Here is an 18,521-nt window from a genome sequence, read left to right on the forward strand (position 1 = left end):
GTGTGTTTTAATAAATACTCATCTGTCTTGGGATCTGTTGATGGCACTGCCTCAATGTGGAGGTGTCTGATACACAAGATGAACGCAGGCATGCGCCCAGATTGGTTCCTTTGTAAAGTAAGTCCTGACTTCTACCTACTCTCCTCCACCGCCCCTCCACCCCCATAATATTTCTCCGTTGGGCCTTTTTCCTGAACTCTAGCTCCCCTGGTTCATGTGGTAGAAGCAGTAAGTTATCACAGTTCAGAAACGATGGGATGCCACTGTGCCTGCAGAAGGGCGACTACAATGCAAAAGCAAATGGAAGGAAGTTGTGGCAAATACGTGATAATTAGCAAGATTGCCAGAGAACATTCTTTCCAGCTCCTGAGAATCAGATCAATTTTGGGTTTTCATAAAATAGATTAAAATTCTATCTTCTCTACAGAAGTTCTTCTGCTTACTTCAGCAAAAGCTGCCGAGTGATAGAAAACCTGGGCAGTTGTCACTATCTGAAGCTATTTCATGTCATTCTTCGACAGGACTCCAATTTGTTTATCAAAATTTTTGTTAGGAAGATTAAGAATCTGTCATGAGGGATATTAACAGCACTCCCGAACCCTAGTGTACGGCCTGGACTTTTCTGGCTGCATGTAGAAAGCCAACAGTGCAAGCGGACTTAATTGCTCTACCTTCAACAAACACTTAAGCTCTGACGACCAGAAACCAAAATGCAGGGCTAGGAGACAATGGTGACCGAGCATGTACAACAATTCAATTAAGTGCAAAATAAAGTGGACCCTCTCATTTGTCAAGCGAAGTGCTTAATTGTGGCTACTTGCCTCACTGAACACAAATACCATTATTTTACCAGACTTCAGCACGCTGAGCACTGATTGTAGAATTTTTTAGCTTGATTAATAGTCCAGGATTGATCAATAACTCAATACTATACAATTTTAATTACTTACACTTAGAAATCTATTTAACTGCTCTCAAACAGGTTTCAAAGAAATATGTACGAGTCCTTGATAAGGAGTTTATCAATCTTGACAAATTGCATACACATTTTATTATAATTATAAAATAACGCTTTGAAAGCCATTGAAGTTATATGTAGATGAAAATGTCCTCCTGCCAAATCTGTTCTTTGTTATAACCATTAACTTTAGAGTTTTTCAAGAAATTACTCTCTCAGGGGTGAATGTTTTAAATGTTATTGAAGATTATAAATAAAATAATACATTATTATATGCTATATCCACTGACAATTGATTTTTCTAATAGTAAAGGGACCATTAACATTTATTAGCCTCTGGTTATCTATTTTTAATAGCTATCACAATAAACAATAAGCCACTAAACAAAACCAATTAATCTTTTCTTTTCTTTTTCTAACTCTGCTGTCAAAAGTTGGGGTGATTTATTTTCTATCGTCAGAAGTCAATCCATTCTTTTTATGTCAACGGTCACAAAGATTTACAAAAATGACCACGGAGAGGCTTGGGTTGCATTCTTATATCAAGGTAATACCAATGAAAGGCAAATGGGATCCCAACTCATCACCTCTACCCAGCACCAGCCTGAGAGAGAGGTGTTTGCTAGGCATCTAGTGACCTATGTGTGGCACAGCTTTTAAAACGTTGCAGAATTTAGCTTAGCTAAATGAAAAGGTCTAGAACTGGAAAAATAGGAGAGGTAAGTGCTACTTCAGCCTCTGGCCCCAATCAGCTGTGGGACTTGGACAAGTCATTCAACTTCCCTGACTGTATTTTTTCACCTCTCACCTCTGGTAAGGGGGGTGGACTGACCTAGGCTCTCTCCTGCATCCTGTCATGCTCTGCTCCTGCTCTCAGAGGTGTGCCGCCTGCGATCTGTCCATGACACAGCTCACAGGAGGCGGCATCAACAACATGATCTCCACCTGCCGTCATGTGCACTAGCCAGTTCCCTGTACACAGAGCTTCCCGTGTATGTGTGTGTGTGTGCGCGCGCGTGCCATTTAAACTTACTTGGTAAACAGCTGCAAATCAGAGCAACAAGAAAACTGAGTACCAAAATGTAGGACCAAACTTTATTGTAGTTGATCTCAAAAAATCAAGTGGCAGTCTTTCTTCTAAGGTACTGTAAGGAATAAGATTTTAGACCGTAAGGTCACGTGCACCTGTATGGAAGCTGACTTTATGTAGAATTTAGAACTAAAATGTCTGCTCCACTTGCCAGTATAAAAACAGATTGCCTCTCTCAGCCTAGAAATCTATAGAAATTAGGCCTAAGAAAGCACAGACGTTACATAGTGAGTCAACAAGATCCCTTCTTTGCCTGGATTGTCAATATTTCCAAAAAAAAAAAATGAATAAAGAAAACGACCCAGAAAGTAATTTTAACACTGACTTCCTCCTAGGCTTTCATCTAAGGATGTAGGAAAACATTCAAGACAGAATGAAATCCTCAAGCCCAAACGCAGGGCCTAGAAAACATCCTCACGGCTGTGGAATCTCAAACCTCACAACTTCTTTGGGGACAACTGGCCACAGGAGCTGAGACCCTGTAGGCAAGTTCCCATGAGCATATCCTGATGCCTCACCTCTCAATTTACCGCTGGGGGTTGTTGGGGACACAGGAATAATTGCCATTACTCAGCTTCTTATTCTGATGATTAACAGTCCATCAACTTTTCAAAGATCTAGCCGAAAGGTAAGACTGAATATATTAAACTTTTGGACACAATCAAGTTCACCTCCGAAGTTCTGTCTCCCTTCGGTGAGTTGTACCAGAAGAAGCAGGGCAGGACCGACATCGCCAAATGCTGCGTTCAGCTTCACCCCTTCCAGGACCTCATGTCATTGAACAACTAAATGGGACTCTCCTTTCTAATGCCCTTTGATTCTTCCCAAGCCATTATACACAGACAGCACTTTACTATTCTCAAAACAAGCGCAAAGAGCGTTCCTTGCAAAGGGACATCTCACACCACAATGAGCTTATGGCTCTCTGGCTACTGGAGACCTGAGGGGTGCAATGTTACCAGCAGTGCTGTCCAGTGATGGAAATGTTCCGTATCTACACTGTCCAATATGGGGCCACTTGCCACTTGACATGTGTTAGGGCGACTGAGAAACTAAAGTGTTATTTTACTTACTTTGATTAATTTTCATTCAAACAGCCTCCATTGGCTAGTTTCCACAGAGATATCAAGCTTCATGAAAAACTAGAAGGTGTCCCATACTCAAGAATGAAATAGCTAGGAGACAGACAAAGCCTGGGTCCATTTCGTTAGTGGCTATGATGGCCGGTCAGATCTTAAGCAGAAGGAAAGCAGGGGGACAATTCCGTACATTTCCCTGGCATTCTCCCTAACTGGCAGCTCGTCTGCCAAAGACTCCTCCACTAAAATGTGCAATTCATTTACCGTGAGTCTGTAATTGGTTTGGTGTACACACAGGAAAAGAATGAAACATTTAACAACATTAAGTGTGGTTTGGTTTAAAATATTATTAATTCTTCTTTGATTTTTCTTTCATGGCCTGAAAGCCTCCAGGACAAAAGTTGTTCAGTTGGGGCCACTTCCTCTCCTTGCCCTGTTAGTCAGACCAAGTGCAAATCCCCAAAGACTTCAAAGGGAGCCTGCTGTTGGCTGTGTGGAGTGAGAAATGACCTGAGCTCTACGTGAGGAGGAAAAGGTTGCAGGGAAGCAGCAAAAGCAGAGCCAAGGGACCTGGAAAACATGGAATGCCAGAAAGAAGATAACCTTCACACTTGGGGGGAGGCGGGCAGTGGGACACAAGAACACTGACACATTCCAAAGAAACCATTATGGTGATGGATTAGCTCCAAGCTCCTCCCGCCAACAGCAACCTCGAGAGTCATCTTCCCCTCTGGTACCAACACAGCCATACACAAACAATGATACTCAAAACACAAGTGTGGGCAGAGGATGATGCATCCAGGAGGTTAAAGGCAAACTCTCCCCACGTGACACAAACAACCAAAAAAACAGAAAAGGAAAAGGATGCAAAATGAAGATAAGCATTAAAAAGACACTTTCTGCAGGAAAAAAAAGAACATATTTATCAGCAAATAACCCGCGGTGATTGAAGGCTTTGCTTACCCCTTTCTGGAGCCCCCCCCAATGGGACTGTTGAGGGTTTCTGCAGCAGAAAAACAGAAGAGAAAAGGGATTGCTAACTCCTGGTTCGAGCAAAAGTGAGTCAAGCTGCCCTGGCCTAGGTCAGAAGCTTATGTAAAACCCCAAATGTTTATGAAGTTCCTGGATGAAATCCTGGTTGGTCTAGATTCCAGCAGTTTCTTCCCTTTGAATTTGCTTAGGAGGAGAGAAAAAAAAGCCAGTTGACTGGGAGAAAGGAAGAAAGTATGTGGGGGCTTGTTTAATACTAACAGAAGAAAGTCAAGAAATAACAATTCTGTGGCTCTTCGGGCCCTCATGAATGTGAATCGTTTTTCTGTGTTCAATGTAAATAACACGGTAGGAAAAATAAAAACCGGTGATGCTGGCAACCCTGGGTTTCCTTGGATCTCTTTTCTTTATATCAAGGCATAGACTTTTTTATGGCACCTCACATGAAAAAGCTCACAAATATAGACACACAAAGTCTCTTTGATGAAGGTTGAAATATCTTAGGTTTCATGGCTAAATACTTAGTCTGTTGAGTGAAAAATCTTTTGGACCTAAGATTCAGGGGCCTGTTTCAAATTTGGATCCATTTGAAACTCTAACCTGTTTACCTGCTGGCTTTGTCTTCTGCATCTCCCTTTCTTGCTTGTGGTTCTAGCGAGATTTTCCTATCAAAATAAAAGTGTTTGTGTTTCTCAAATCAATGGGAAATGAATTCTGACTGGTAAGTTCCACGCTTTTTCACTGTCTGTGTCTAAACTGGCATAAACTGCCAAAGATGGAAAGCCACTCGATTTATGGTCACTCCCTAAAGAAAACACGGACATTCAGCACTTGTCATTCTCCACGTGGATAATAGAAAAGGCTCCAAATTTTGCAACCATCATACACAAATTTGATGTTCCATTTTAGTTTTGTATATTTCTCTTATTTAGCACCCATGGGGTTAAGAATTATGGAGAGTGTCTTTTACTTCCAAAGTTGCTGGTACAAAGAAAACATCCTAGGCTCTGGGACTGAAAGAAACCATTCCAGTCCTATTGCTAAAGGCAAACCATGTCTCCAGGATGAGACCAGTGGGTCAGAGTGACTGGGCAACTCCTACGTTCCCTTTATCCTCAATAACCAACTCGAATGTAATGGAGTAATTCAAGCATATCATCATCATTATTTTGCCTATAAAGGGACTAATTTTTTGAATTCTTAATTTTAACTTATTAATGAGTGACGGTGACCACCTCTCATGTCACCAATAAAGCACAGGAAAGTGAGAAGCAGAACCCACAGCGTGAGTAATCAGGTCCCTCTCTGGCTAACTACATGGATACTGAGCACCTATTACCTCATCTCATCTGGGGAGGGAAGGCGTGGCCACACCACGCTTGGGCATCTGAGCCAGAGATGCCCATCAGCATCTAGCACAGGACAGGAGGCTCATGCCACTTGGACTTTTGCCAGGAACTCTAAATTAGCTTGGAATGAGCACTGACCCAACAGTCTTTCAAGGAAGTGTGTTTTGTCCACATACGTTTCCTGATTTGTCAGGTACTCCTCTGACAGTTTATATAAATGTGTTACAAGTTATGACACCATCATCTGCCAGGACAGACACCATAATGACTTAAACCTTAATACACACACAGTTTTCTAAGTGTGCCTGAGGCCAGTCCAAACAGTCTGTTTTGGTATCTTCCGATTCACCGTGACATATTTTCATTGCTTTACGTGACATTCAGCGTGGGATTATATTATACTCAAAGCTAAGCTTGCCATCCAGAAACTTTCAACTATCATTTCATTTTCACCTTGCACGTTCAGTTATTATAACAATGAATCTGTGCAAATAACAAATCTATCCACTTGAACTCACTCAATTTAAAAGTAAGCTTATAATAACAAGATACCCCTAAACTACTGAAATGCTTTGCAAACTCTGAATGCATCTATCTTGAGGCTATATGGATACTCGCAAGAAAGGCAAACTTTTTAAAAAGAATTCTTCCTGAGCGAATGGAACATTTCCAAAACTTTTGTGCCCCCTCTGAAGCCAATAGTACTAATTTTCACCAGGTGAGGGTTGAGGCTCTCCTACTGAAGGTACAAGACTGTAAAGACACAGCTGCCTTACCAGGCCCTAAAGCAAATGTTTCGGCATTAATTAGCTACAGCAATGATCGATGCTAAGTAAGTGGTTTCCAGAATGGCGCAAATAAAAACACATACACATGTAAGTGTGTCTACGGACCCTAAAATGATATTTTAGAAAAGGCCCACACTCCCTGTGCACCATGCCCACACCCTCCCTGCTGGCTTTCCTAGCACGTGTCTATCCTGTCGAGCTGGGGAGCGGGGAGGGAAGAGCTTGGTGTACATCGTACGGCAAGGAGGGCCATGTGGCTTAAGGTTAATCCGGTGGCCCAATGAAGAAAATAACTCAGGAGTCCTGCTTCCTAGTCTCTTTTTCTACTTCCAAAAATTACTTCCTGCTTTTATATTGAAAGTGAGTTTTGATGCTATCCCTAGATATGTGAGGGTTAATCAAATTTCCACAGGCTGTGAAGAAGAGATAAAACACACTTTCTTCTTTTTGAATTAATTTGATTTTTGTCTTTTGCGCTCCCAGCGATCAAGGCTGTCGAATAAACCAGTTTTGATTCATAAATAATAGTTCCATTATATCTACTATGCCACTCGTCAGACTACCTGAAATTTTAATTCACTTGTTCAGCTAAATTTCATCCTCAGTTCATGGCCATAAAATTCTTTATTGACAAACTTTCAAACCAACTTTGACTCTGAGGTATCTAGTCCACATTTTTCTTCGGTGTGGATATTAGTTTATTGAATAAGTGGCATCTGTTTTCCTCCACATCACTAGCAGAGGAGGTATTTCCTTTTGACAGCTTTGCAGGATTTATGGGTTTGCATGCTCTGAAGAAAAATAGTACTAAGCAAAAAATTCCAATTCATTACCTCTTAGTACTTAATTAAGTTCCTACCCCCGGCACATTGGAGGTGAACCCTGAAACGACCGTGGCAGCAGCAGGGCGGCCGGCTGTATTATCTTTGGAAGACGGAGAGGATTGTAATTATCCTGACCTCATTTTTCCACCCATGATATTCATAACTGTTCCTATCTTGCTCCCCTTTAGACTCGGACTGTTCGGGAAGCAAGCGCAGACTCCTCTCGATACCACTGTTTATGTGGCCCTTCTACACAGCCAAGGCAAGGGTGGCCTCACAGGCCTGTGACCTGCCAGGACGCAGACGCCTCTGATCACAGGGTTTCCCCCAAGGGGTGGCTGGAGGAGGTGATTGGCACCTGTCAGGAAAGCAAGAAGGGGTTTTACTAAGCAAACATACCGCGAGCAGAAGAGTCAGGGTTACCTGTCGGGGTTCTGCGTGCACACGTGCATCTGTAACAGGATCCTCTGAGTGAACGTCTTAAAGCACTGCCCGCACTTCCAAAGATGCCAGTCACTGAACTCTGAGTGCAGCTGGCTTGTAGACGTCGGGCTCGCCAGGACGCGCTGGTTTTTCGCGTTGATTTGGTTGAATCCGGATTCAATGGACCCCGATTTATCCAGGAGAGAGAAGTTCCTGCTGCAGGGCGTCTGTGGGAACACCACAGAGCGCTGCTGGGCGGCGGGGGAGAGTTTGCTGCTCTTGCCAAAGGGCTGTAGGGCATCTTGTCGGCACATGGCTTCCATGACCGTGGAGGGGACATTTACTGGGGGAACGACAGAGTTTACAGGATCAGTTTTATCAGCCCTTAAAATAAGCACAATCACGTGCACTTTAAAAAATTCTTATAAACCAACATTTTAAAACTTCACTTTTCTGGATTCAGAATGAACATAATAGCAAAATTAATAACTCATTCAGTGCTTGTTTATCATGCAACTATTACATGCTCAGGGTTGTTCGTATGTGGTCTTTGTCCTCACGGGGTTCACTTATGACTTTTCACATAAGGACTCCCTCCTGAGGCTGCACACTGCACCCTGGGTTTGGAGGGAGCTCAGATGGGAGGCACAGCAAGAGAGGGGAGAGAACAGCAGGGACTGGCAGCGAAGGTGGCCTTGAGCCGTGCAGGGAAGGTAGGTTCAGGTCTTCCAGCAGACCCTGCCAGCACAGGACAGGTCTTCAAGAAAAACTGGCTGAAGAGATGAAGGGAATAATACGAAATGAAAGACTCCTGGAGACAGAAGTCTAGCATGCTGGTGAGATGGTGAGAGACACACTGACCAAGCAGGGCCATGGGCTCTCGACACTGTGGGAATAAGGCAGGGGGCGGGGAGGCTAGACCTCAAACAACCTTTAAAGTCCAAAAAATAAAAAAATAAACAAATGACTTCAGGCCTAGAAAATAGATGCAAACTGTTTCTGAGCAGAAATAGCAAGAAAAAAAAACCAGTGTTCAGGGAGGGCTTGAGTGAGGCATGATTTACAGACAGGGTGCCAAGGATAAAGTCAGAATGGAGGCAAGAGTATGAGTGCTTGCAACTTGGGCTTTGGAACTACAAAGACCTAGGTTCAAATCCTGTCTCTACCTTTTATAGCTTGGTGATCTTAGGCACAGTTAATAAATCTCTCTGTGCCTTAATTTCCCCATCTGCAAAATGAAGATAGTGGTAGTAATAAAAGTACCAGCAGCACGGTTTACTGGTTGAGGTGGCCTAGATTTTAACTCCACTATTTACTAGCTTTGTGACTGTGGGCAACTATGAAACACTGAAGTCCACATATAGTCCTTGGTCAAATGTAAAATGATCACCCAAAAGGCTGAGTGAGATAATGCACAGATAGCATTTAGTAAATGCCAGGGTTAATACTCAATAGATGTTGGGCTCCATGAGCCCTGATTTCCTCCTCTTTACCCACTTTTGTGAGTTTTAAATGAGATAATTAAAATACTCATCACAGGGCCTACCATCAATAATAGCCAATTCTCATTATTTACAGAAGGAAAAGAGGATAGACTGAAGGAACCTGGCCCTAAACTGGGATGGTGGCAGTGGGAGTGAGGAAAGAACTAGAAGAAACATTTTTGAGGGGGGAAACGTAATATACTTGAAATTTGTTTTTCTTCTTATAAGTTGTTATTGTGTTAAAAATATATATCATGTATTCACTGGTCAACCCACAGATTCAGAAGTGATTAGAACCTAATATGCTTAAAAACTATTATTCTTTTTCTAAGTACCTACTGTGTCAATAAATGCATTTATTAGTTATTTCAGGGGTCACAAAGATTAAAGACTAGAAAGTGATCAAGAGAAGGAAATGAGAGATCAAAAAATTTGAAAAGGTTGTTTGGCAAAAAGATTGGGGATGGGAAGTAAACCGTGGCTGTTGGCCATAGTTCAGGGGTGGGCAAACTTTTTGACTCGAGGGCCACAATGGGTTCTTAAATTGGACCGGAGGGCCGGAACAAAAGCATGGATGGAGTGTTTGTGTGAACTAATATAAATTCAAAGTAAACATCATTACATAAAAGGGTACGGTCTTTTTTTTTCAATAGTTTTATTCATTTCAAACGGGCCGGATCCGGCCCTCGGGCCGTAGTTTGCCCACAGCTGCCATAGTTCAAGGCCATGTGGAAGGAGACACATGAACTGGGGGCTCTTATCCTTTCCAGCCACAGAGCACTGCTGAGGTCACTACAGAGCATGAAGACTTGAGCACGCTCGACTATGCAGAGGAGCATGCTGCAAGGGGCTCCGTGCTGGAGTGGACAGACAGGGAGACACCATGTGTGGGGACACAGAGAGGTTGGTGTGCTGGCACTGAGCATTCTTTAACTCAGAGCATTCTGTGTAATCCCATGTAATGAGATAAATCCAACAGAAGAAATAGCTCTGCTCGCATGTCCATCCTACCCTGAGAAGGAAAAGGAAAGCAAGAGACTCGCAGGCCTGGAGAGAGCAGAGTTTTCCTAGGGACAGTTCTTGACCCTGACTGCACCTAAGACTCACAGGGGAGACTTTTTAAAAATTAGATCAGAATCACTTGGTAGATTCTGGGCACCTGAATTTCTAATGTGTAATTGGGCTGAGAACCAGTGATCGAATTCTACTCTCTCTTATTACAAAATAAAAACAGCTCAAGTCCAAGAAGGACCAATAACTTGCCTAGGGTCACACATTCAGTTACTGGCACAGCAGAGCTGGAAGCTTTAGCTTTTTGACTTCCAGATAATTTTTTTGCTGACCACACTCCTACACTGTCTCTGCTCACAAGCTGTGCTTCAAAAATAAAAAGGACATTTTATAGCCAGTACATCTCACTGAACATGTCATATATACATATAAATACATATACAGTGGGGCCTTGACTTACAAGTCTCACAACTAACGAGTTTTTCGAGATATGAGCCGTCTCTCGGCCGAATTTTTGCTTTGAGTTGCGAGCTAAAATTCGGGTTCCGAGCCAGCTTCAGATACCCCACCGCTAGTTGGCGCAGCGAACGTCACAGTGAACGCCACAACATCAGCCCAGCACCACGTGTCTCACTCGTTCACTTTAAGGATTTGACATATGAGTAATTTGAGTTATGAGCTCCGTCACAGAACGAATTAAACTCGTAAGTCAAGGCCCCACTGTATACCTATACACACATACATACATACAGGTTTATGTATATGTGTGTTTTGATATATAAATATTTATGTACAATTTCAACTTCTGGGGCAAAAGTGTATGATCAATATAACAGTTATCCATACATTTTAGACTTTTAAAAAATCTTTGATTGCACACAGACTGTTTTTTTAAAAAAGGTATTGAAAAATGAGGAGCAATATTTTCTCCTACTTTGGCACTTTTTAAATAAAAGAATAAAAGCAGCAGCATTGTCAGAGATGGGGGTGGAACTCATCTTGTGTAGCCCGTTCATAACTAATCTGGGAGAGACACAGCACAGAGAAACCCACAAGTGTTCAGACAACACTGAGCTCCTGCGGGCTGGGAAATGCCCACTAACAGGAAGGAAGGCACGGTGGGAAGGCGGTGGGATGAACATGTCATCAACATGCGTGCGAGCAGGAAACCGGCCAGAGCTTCACTGTTGGGAAGTAGGCTGTGATGCCTCCGGGGGGAAATAATTCAGGTAACACGCTAAGTATAGGTTATAAATCCTGACTTCTCACTTACCCTCCTGAAAAGCAACCTAATAAATTAATTTTCAAAAACTGCTACGGTCACACAACCTTTATATTAAACTAAAGAATTTGTGGGCCAATGAAGTTTTATTAAGTTTAATGATCAATGTCAAAATGGTAATAAAGGAAAACTTCAACCAGTTTTTATAATAATCTCAGATTTATGAGATCTGTGTTAATGTTAGTAATAGTATTTAGGCAGAGTGGGAATGGGTGTAATGAAATTCTTGTCTTACTTTTTCTTTTCTGAGACACCCCAAAACAAATGTAATATTTTTTTTGAGATATAGGTAGCAATGCTTGCACCCCAGAGATCGACAAGTATCCTTTCTTCAGGACCTAAAGGACACAGAGATTATTCTTTCCAAATACCAGCCTGATTGGCTATAGCAATCGAGAGCATTAACAAAACGCAGGGAATTATCAGGAAAAAAATAGGGAATGAATTCAGAAAACACTCATCCCAACACAAGACAGTACAGACAACTGCAAAAGGCCCAGAGAGGACTGACTGAAGGGACCAAGAGGATGAAGTGCTTTCTACTTGAAGACAAATGGCTAGAAACATCTCTTCAGTCTACAAAACAAAGATGAATGGGAGGACGGCAAGCTCTTAGAGCCCTAAAGGATACAGTACAGTAAGGATATAGAACATAAACTCATCACATCCTGGAAAATTAAAACGTTGAGAGGCAAATTCAGGATCCATAAAACAAAGTCCTGCTTTCCTCCCTTGTCCATTCATTCAATCCACAAGTAGTTACTGAGCATCTCTGTCCCATGCCTGACACTGTAGATACGGGGAACGAGAGAGCCACGGCCCCTGGCCTCCCGCCACTTCAACTCCAGAGAGAGAGACAGCCAGTAAACAGATGTTGTTACAAATAACATCAAATCTAAAATTCCACTAATGGCAAGTTGTAAGTGATTCACTGTAAGTCACCGTTCACTGTAAGACATCTTTCCAGGTTCAGAAAGAGTAAAATGTGACAAATATATAAATTTTAGAATTAACAATATAACAGCCGATACAAGTTTGATCAGCTCTATGAGAGAGAAGAAAGGGATGAATCCATGTGGGTGTGAGGGGTGGCGTCCCTAAAGCATTGACCTTGAAGGTGAGTCGTGAAGGATACGCAGATCAGACAGGTGTGAAAAGAGGAAAAAGCAATGCAAGGAGATGAAACACCGGCAGCTTTGCCATAGAGTCCGTGTGTCGTGCCGAGGTGAGAAGGTGCTCAGCAGCACTGAAAACCAAAAGAAGGCTAATGTGGCCAGAGAAAGAGGGGAGGGGCGGCAGCTGGGGCTGGAGAGGAAGGCAGTGCAATCGCCAGTGCCTGTGGGGGCTGGGCAGGTAACAGAAGGAAGTGATGGGAGGCAAATCGATACAATGGAGGACGTTGGGGTCTGCAGCAAACTGAATAGGGCAGAGCCAGCCTAATGATGCTTGACTCTAATTTTGTAAAACATTGTGAGCCATGCAAAATATTTCTGAAGACTATGTGTGGCCCAAAGGCTATCATACTCAAGATTTATTATGAGAGTAATGACAAGCCAAAAAAAAGAATGTAAAGCTAGGGGATGGTGTGAGGTGATCAGATTAATATATTAAACGCATCATCACTCTATATTGTTAACTGAAAAAGTGAGGTGCAAAGCAATGTATATAGTATGTTACTATTTGTATAAAAAGGGGCAGGAGCCAGAGGGAGAGCCAGAGACAGAATAGGAGAATATGCTTGATGCTTGAATGGGGGAAAAAATATGTTTGGAAAGACACCTGAGAATCTGTCAATTGATAACCTCTGAGAATTATATAAGCCCATGGTCCTCTGGATTTTGATCTATGTAACCAAATACCCATTAACAAAGCAAGTAAGCTGAGACAATAAAATAAGCAAATCAATGAAAAACTTTACTTTGGCTGCTGTAATCCTAAAAGGACACTGCGACATGCAAGAGGCAACTGCAGCAGTCCAGACCAGGGCTGGTGGTGACGCTGACCCGGGCGGGGACAGCAGAAACTAAAAGAAATGCATTTAAGAATATACAACCACCCAGCTGGCATGGCTCAGTGGTTGAGCATGGACCTATGAACCAGGAGGTCACGGTTCGATTCCCAGTCAGGGCACATGCCCAGATTGTAGGCTCGATCCCTAGTGCAGGAGACAGCTGATCAATGATTCTTTCTCATCACTGATGTTTATAGCTCTCTCTCCCCTTCCCTTCCTCTCTGAAATCAATAAAATTTCTTTTTTTTTTATATAAAGAATATACAACCAACAGGACTTGGTGACTGACTGGATAGAAGGGTGAGGAAGGGCAACTGGATGAGTGAGAGTGAGAGTTACTGAGCTGGGGGAGAGGCAGTTGGTGGGAGGGAGAGAACAGGTTCAGATCTACATGCTGAGCTGGAGGCGCCTGTGGGGCATGCCAGTGAAGATGAGGAGTAGACCGTTGGACAGGAGTCTGGGCTCGGTGGAGATCTGGACGGGAAACATAAGCCTGGGGGTGCCTGTCCTAAGTCAGGTTCCCTGGGAAGCAGACTCTGAAGTGGACATTTGGAGCTTGGTGCGCGGTTTCCTGGGGAGTGCTCCTGAATCAACACCTCCTGGGAGTGAGGAGGATTCTGCTGAGAAAGGAGATGAACAGGTCTGGGCCGGGAAGGTCCTTAGTTGTCCTGCTTTGGGACAAGGAAACCATCTTCAACATCCCCTACGGTGGCTGTCAGTAGACACGGGCTATGGAAGAGAGCATGACCAAGGAAAGTGGCCCTCAGGCTAACGGTGATTCCTGGAGTCGCACGCACCTGACGGCTGTGGGGGGATGGAGGGACGAGGGCCTCACCCTGTGCCAAGGGTGGGGTCTGGGCAACCCCTGAGAGGCCAAACCTCCCACGACAGCAGATTCCCCGTGCTTGTCATTGTCGTTTCTCTGTGTGGGTGCGTGTTCAGTGAGTGACCTGCTGGAGTCCTGCACAGACTCAGAGGCGTCCCAACGGGGTGACCCCTCCTTGCTTCTTCCATAGCCCTACAGGATTCGCCACTTCTGGGCCAATTTTTATATCCATTTCCTGGCCCAGGATTTCCACACCTGGCAGGCAGAACCAACCTAAGCCACGCCAGGCCTTAGCGAGGGTAGCTTTATCGAGTGTGGTTTTCTATTCTCACCCAATAGCTCAAGAAGGACACGTCCTTGGCCTGTTGACTCGAGGTTAGTTTTTCTAGTCCCCATTCAGGTACAAAAAGTAACTTCCAGTTCCGGATTTATGTAAGGAGTCCAACTCCAGCTTCCCACTGTATTCGGGGAACTGCACTGACCCTGAGCTACACACCCACCCACGCCCCGGGCTCCCGGCTACGGCAGCTCACAGGGCGGCTACACGGTGTTCTGTGTTGTGGTTGTGGGCTTATGTGCCTTCTCCTAGACCAGCGATGGCAAACCTATGGCATGCGTGTCAGAGGTGACACGCGAACTCATGTTTTTGGTTGATTTTTGTCAAATGGCATTTAAATATATAAAATAAATATCAAAAATATAAATCTTTGTTTTACTATGGTTGCAAATATCAAGAAATTTCTATATGTGACACGGCACCAGAGTTAAGTTAGGGTTTTTCAAAATGCTGGCACGCCGAGTTCAAAGGTTCGCCATCACTGTGCCAGACTGAGTCTGTAAGGAGAGGGTCTGCGTGTGTGTACCCATCACCATGCTTCCCATGGGCCCTTGAACAGATGTTCTTGTTGGATGGGACTATACTGCAATCTCCTCCACGTTCATGGATATAAAGCTTAAGTAGGAACTTCTTTATCCCGGGGCTGAGGTTTTTCATTATTGGAGGGATAGTGAGGGTGGGGAGCACTACATAGGGGTGCCCCTTTTTACTTTCTGCTCTTTAAAATCAAAAGATAAAGGCCAGCCTCCCGGAGGCAGAGTTCACTCCAGTGCTGGCAACTCCCGCGTTGCCCTCAAGTTTCACATTCTGCTACCTCAGCTTCATTGGCCGAGGCAGGGAAAGCAGCAGGAAGACTTGTTTGACATTTATTCCCAGGGTTTTTTTTTTTAATTTCCTCTGAAATGAATATGAACACACCATGGTCTTTACACTCTGCAGGAGCTAATCCCCACTGGAAACCTTCTTGGGGCACCTCGCTCCTTCTCGCGGATGCAATCTGTCGACATAGGCATTCCTGCAGGCTCTCCTGAAGGGCCCACAGTCCATGCAGTGGCTCTCTTGTTGGAGCTCTGTTACATTTAAAACGATGGCTTTTTAAAAAGAAAATAACACAGGGATTGCTTCCAGAACCCAGGTGCCTGCGTGAAACGCTGCCTTCTCTTTGAGGCGAGGCGGCTTTCAGTGGCTTCTCTGGGCAGTGCGTGTGCCCCACGGCTTCACGGCCACTGCCAGGGGGGCAGTTACTCGAGCCTGAACCCACCGCACACGCTCCATAGGAAATGTGTACTTTCCATGTTGAAAGAACCATGGGAAGAAAACGGTATTTTTATAAATGAAAGTGCTTATCCAGTACTATTCACTGAGCAAAATCATATTTTCCTTTAATGTCTTGGGCCAAATATCAATTTCATTAACAAAGAAAAATCTGACTGAAATATTTAATCCCCAGATATTTAATGGCAATCAGATTCTCCATATCTATCCAGTGAGCAGGTATTAATTGTGTGCTGTGTGCACAGCATTCTGTGGAGGCTCTGTGGAGGCATTTTGTCAAGTAAGTTTTTGATCGCAGGAAGCTTTTGTTAAGAACAGTTCTTCAAACTGATTTTGGAGAGAGAGGAAGAGGGGGAAGAGAGACAGAGAGAGAAACATCGACATGTTTTTCCACTTATTTATGCATTCATTGCTTGGTTCTTGTATGTGCCCTGACTGGGACTGCACCCGCAACCTTGGCATATAGGGACAAGGTCTTAACCGAACCGAGTTACCCCGTCAGGGCAAGAAGCATTTTTTAAGGCCCTTCATTTATTTTGTGACTAACTCGAAATAAAAATTCTTATGTTTGCTGATTCAGTTGAGATTAAATTTCTCAGTGCTGAGGAAGCCGATCTGTCACATTACCTGCCCAGGCATTTCCCCACATCTGTGCTTTTAAATCACACAGAGTATTTTCTCAGTACAGAATAAGGAGTCCTCAGTACAAGCATTCCCAGGTCCCTCACTGAGTCACATGGAATGAGAATCCACCTCCGAGTTAGAGTCAAAGGCATATATCTATCTCCCCCACACTCTCTGATGCAGCTTTCTGCTCGTTTCTTGGGTGGCCAGTCACCTGACAGCTATATGACTTTGAGACAGGAACTGAAATAAAATTCCTATAATACCCTTAGGGGGGGAAGGGGATTGTCACTGTTGAGCATTTTAGTCAGTGACTTAATTCCTTTTAAAGTTCCCTCCGCCCTCAGTTAGAGCTTAAACTCGACCCCAAAGAGCTGCTTAGTTTACCTACTGAATCCACAATACTTCAAGCTGCTGTGGTTTTGTGGATTTTCTTCCGAGGATTTCAGGTGCTAAATGATAAAACATATGCCCTGGTAGAGTTTATTCAATACTCTAGTCAGCAAAGCTTCATCTGGGTTGGACTCTAGGAGAAGGAAGAACTGAAAAGCAAAGCAAATGGTGTTTCCAGAAAGTACATTTTTTGATGGTATTGAATCTGAAGACCACAAGGTATGCTCTCAGACACCGATTTTCAGGTGGCTGTGAACAGTACACAGGAATCCTCCGGCCCAACCTCTAAGTCTCTCTCATCGTGTAACAAAGCCATGAAGCGGAAGCAATGTTGTAGATGTGTGACTTCCACCCCAAAGGTCCATGTCAAGGGTAAGATTGCATCCCCTAAGTCATCGTTCCATGGCACTTTTCCTTTCTAACTAAATAACTCAGTAAATGGCCATTCCATCCTTCCAGTGGCTCAGACCAAAGCCTTGGAGTTGTCTTGACTCCTTTCTCTCTTACTCAGCATCCAAGGTGTCAGCAAGTGTTGCTGGCCCAAGGACCAAAAGGTTGCCGGTTCAATTCCTGGTCAATTCCTGGTTTAATTCCGGGTCAATCCTGGATTGCAGGTTTGATCCCTGGTCCTGGTCGGGGCATGAGCGGGAGGCACCCACGCGATATGTTTCACTCACATCTATGTTTCACTTTCTCTCCCCCGCTCCCTTCCACTCTCTCTAAAAATAAAAAAAGATCAATGGAAAAATATCCTCGGGTGAGAATTAACAAACAAAAAACAAACAAATAGAAATATATCCAGAATCCAACCACTTCTCACCACCTCCACCACGTCTACACTGCTCCACACTACATCATCTCTCCCCTGAATTCCTGCTCCACCCTCACCCCTCACTGTCTCCACGCAGTAGCCAGAGTCATCCTGTTACAACTTCAGTCAGATCATATAACTCTTCTGCTCAGAACTCTGCAATGGCCTACACAGTAAAATGCAGGGCCCAGACAGTGGCCTCCTGGCCCTACAAGCCCCACCTCCCCCCAATACCTAAGTTAACTTCTCTCTATCTCTCTCACTCCCAAACATCTACACCAACCTCTGTGATGCTCTTCCAACAAGCCAGGAACAGTCCTATCTCAGGGTCTTGCGCTCTTGGACAGCCTGCCTTGGAAGACTCTTCTCCCCAGTAACACTTGTCCTTTCACCTCCTTACATCTCATCCCAAAGGTCACATTTCCAGTAGGAACCACCCTGATCACTCTCTAAAACTGTGATTCCCAACTCCTGGCACTCCTTGCCCCTTCTCTGTCTTGTTATCTCTACAACACTTATCACCACCTGACAAACTATTCATTAACTCCTTTATTTGTTCATAATCTGTCTCCCTCCACAGGAAGGAATGTTCCATGAAGGCAGGAATTCTTGTCTATTTTGTCCACTGCTGTATTTGCAGCACCTAGCAAAGACACTGGCCTAGAGTAGGTGTTCAGTAAATATCTGAACAATGAATGAATGAACGAATGAGCAAACAAATGGCTAGTTGGACTATGGGGTTATGTACTTTAGAACTCTAGGCTTTGCTATTTATTCCCAGATAATCTTCAACACACATATCATAATAACATCTTCAGAGTCTGTAGCAGGTTTTATTAAAGGACTTCTGGAATCCTTTTGGATCAAATGAGGTTATGTCGAGGCTCTACGTACAGACAGGCCCATGCCAGCAGGTCCATTCAGGGTGGGGGTTTGGGGGTCTGATACTGGTGCTTTTTCTGTCCA

At 43.8% G+C, this 18,521-nt stretch overlaps 1 protein-coding gene across 2 annotated transcripts in view; it reads right to left on the minus strand.

The window, feature by feature from the left end:
- PRDM6 (PR/SET domain 6) overlaps window positions 1-18,521 on the minus strand; it is a 102,645-nt gene that overhangs the window by 8,806 nt on the left and 75,318 nt on the right. For both annotated transcript variants that reach the window (XM_059693768.1, XM_059693769.1), the window contains exon 6: window positions 7,502-7,844. In XM_059693768.1, coding sequence (XP_059549751.1) covers window positions 7,502-7,844 — 343 coding nt within the window. The remainder of the gene's footprint in view (window positions 1-7,501; window positions 7,845-18,521) is intronic.

Source organism: Myotis daubentonii, chromosome 4 (genome assembly GCF_963259705.1).
Source record: "Myotis daubentonii chromosome 4, mMyoDau2.1, whole genome shotgun sequence".
In the NCBI taxonomy this organism is placed as follows: Eukaryota; Metazoa; Chordata; class Mammalia; order Chiroptera; family Vespertilionidae; genus Myotis; species Myotis daubentonii.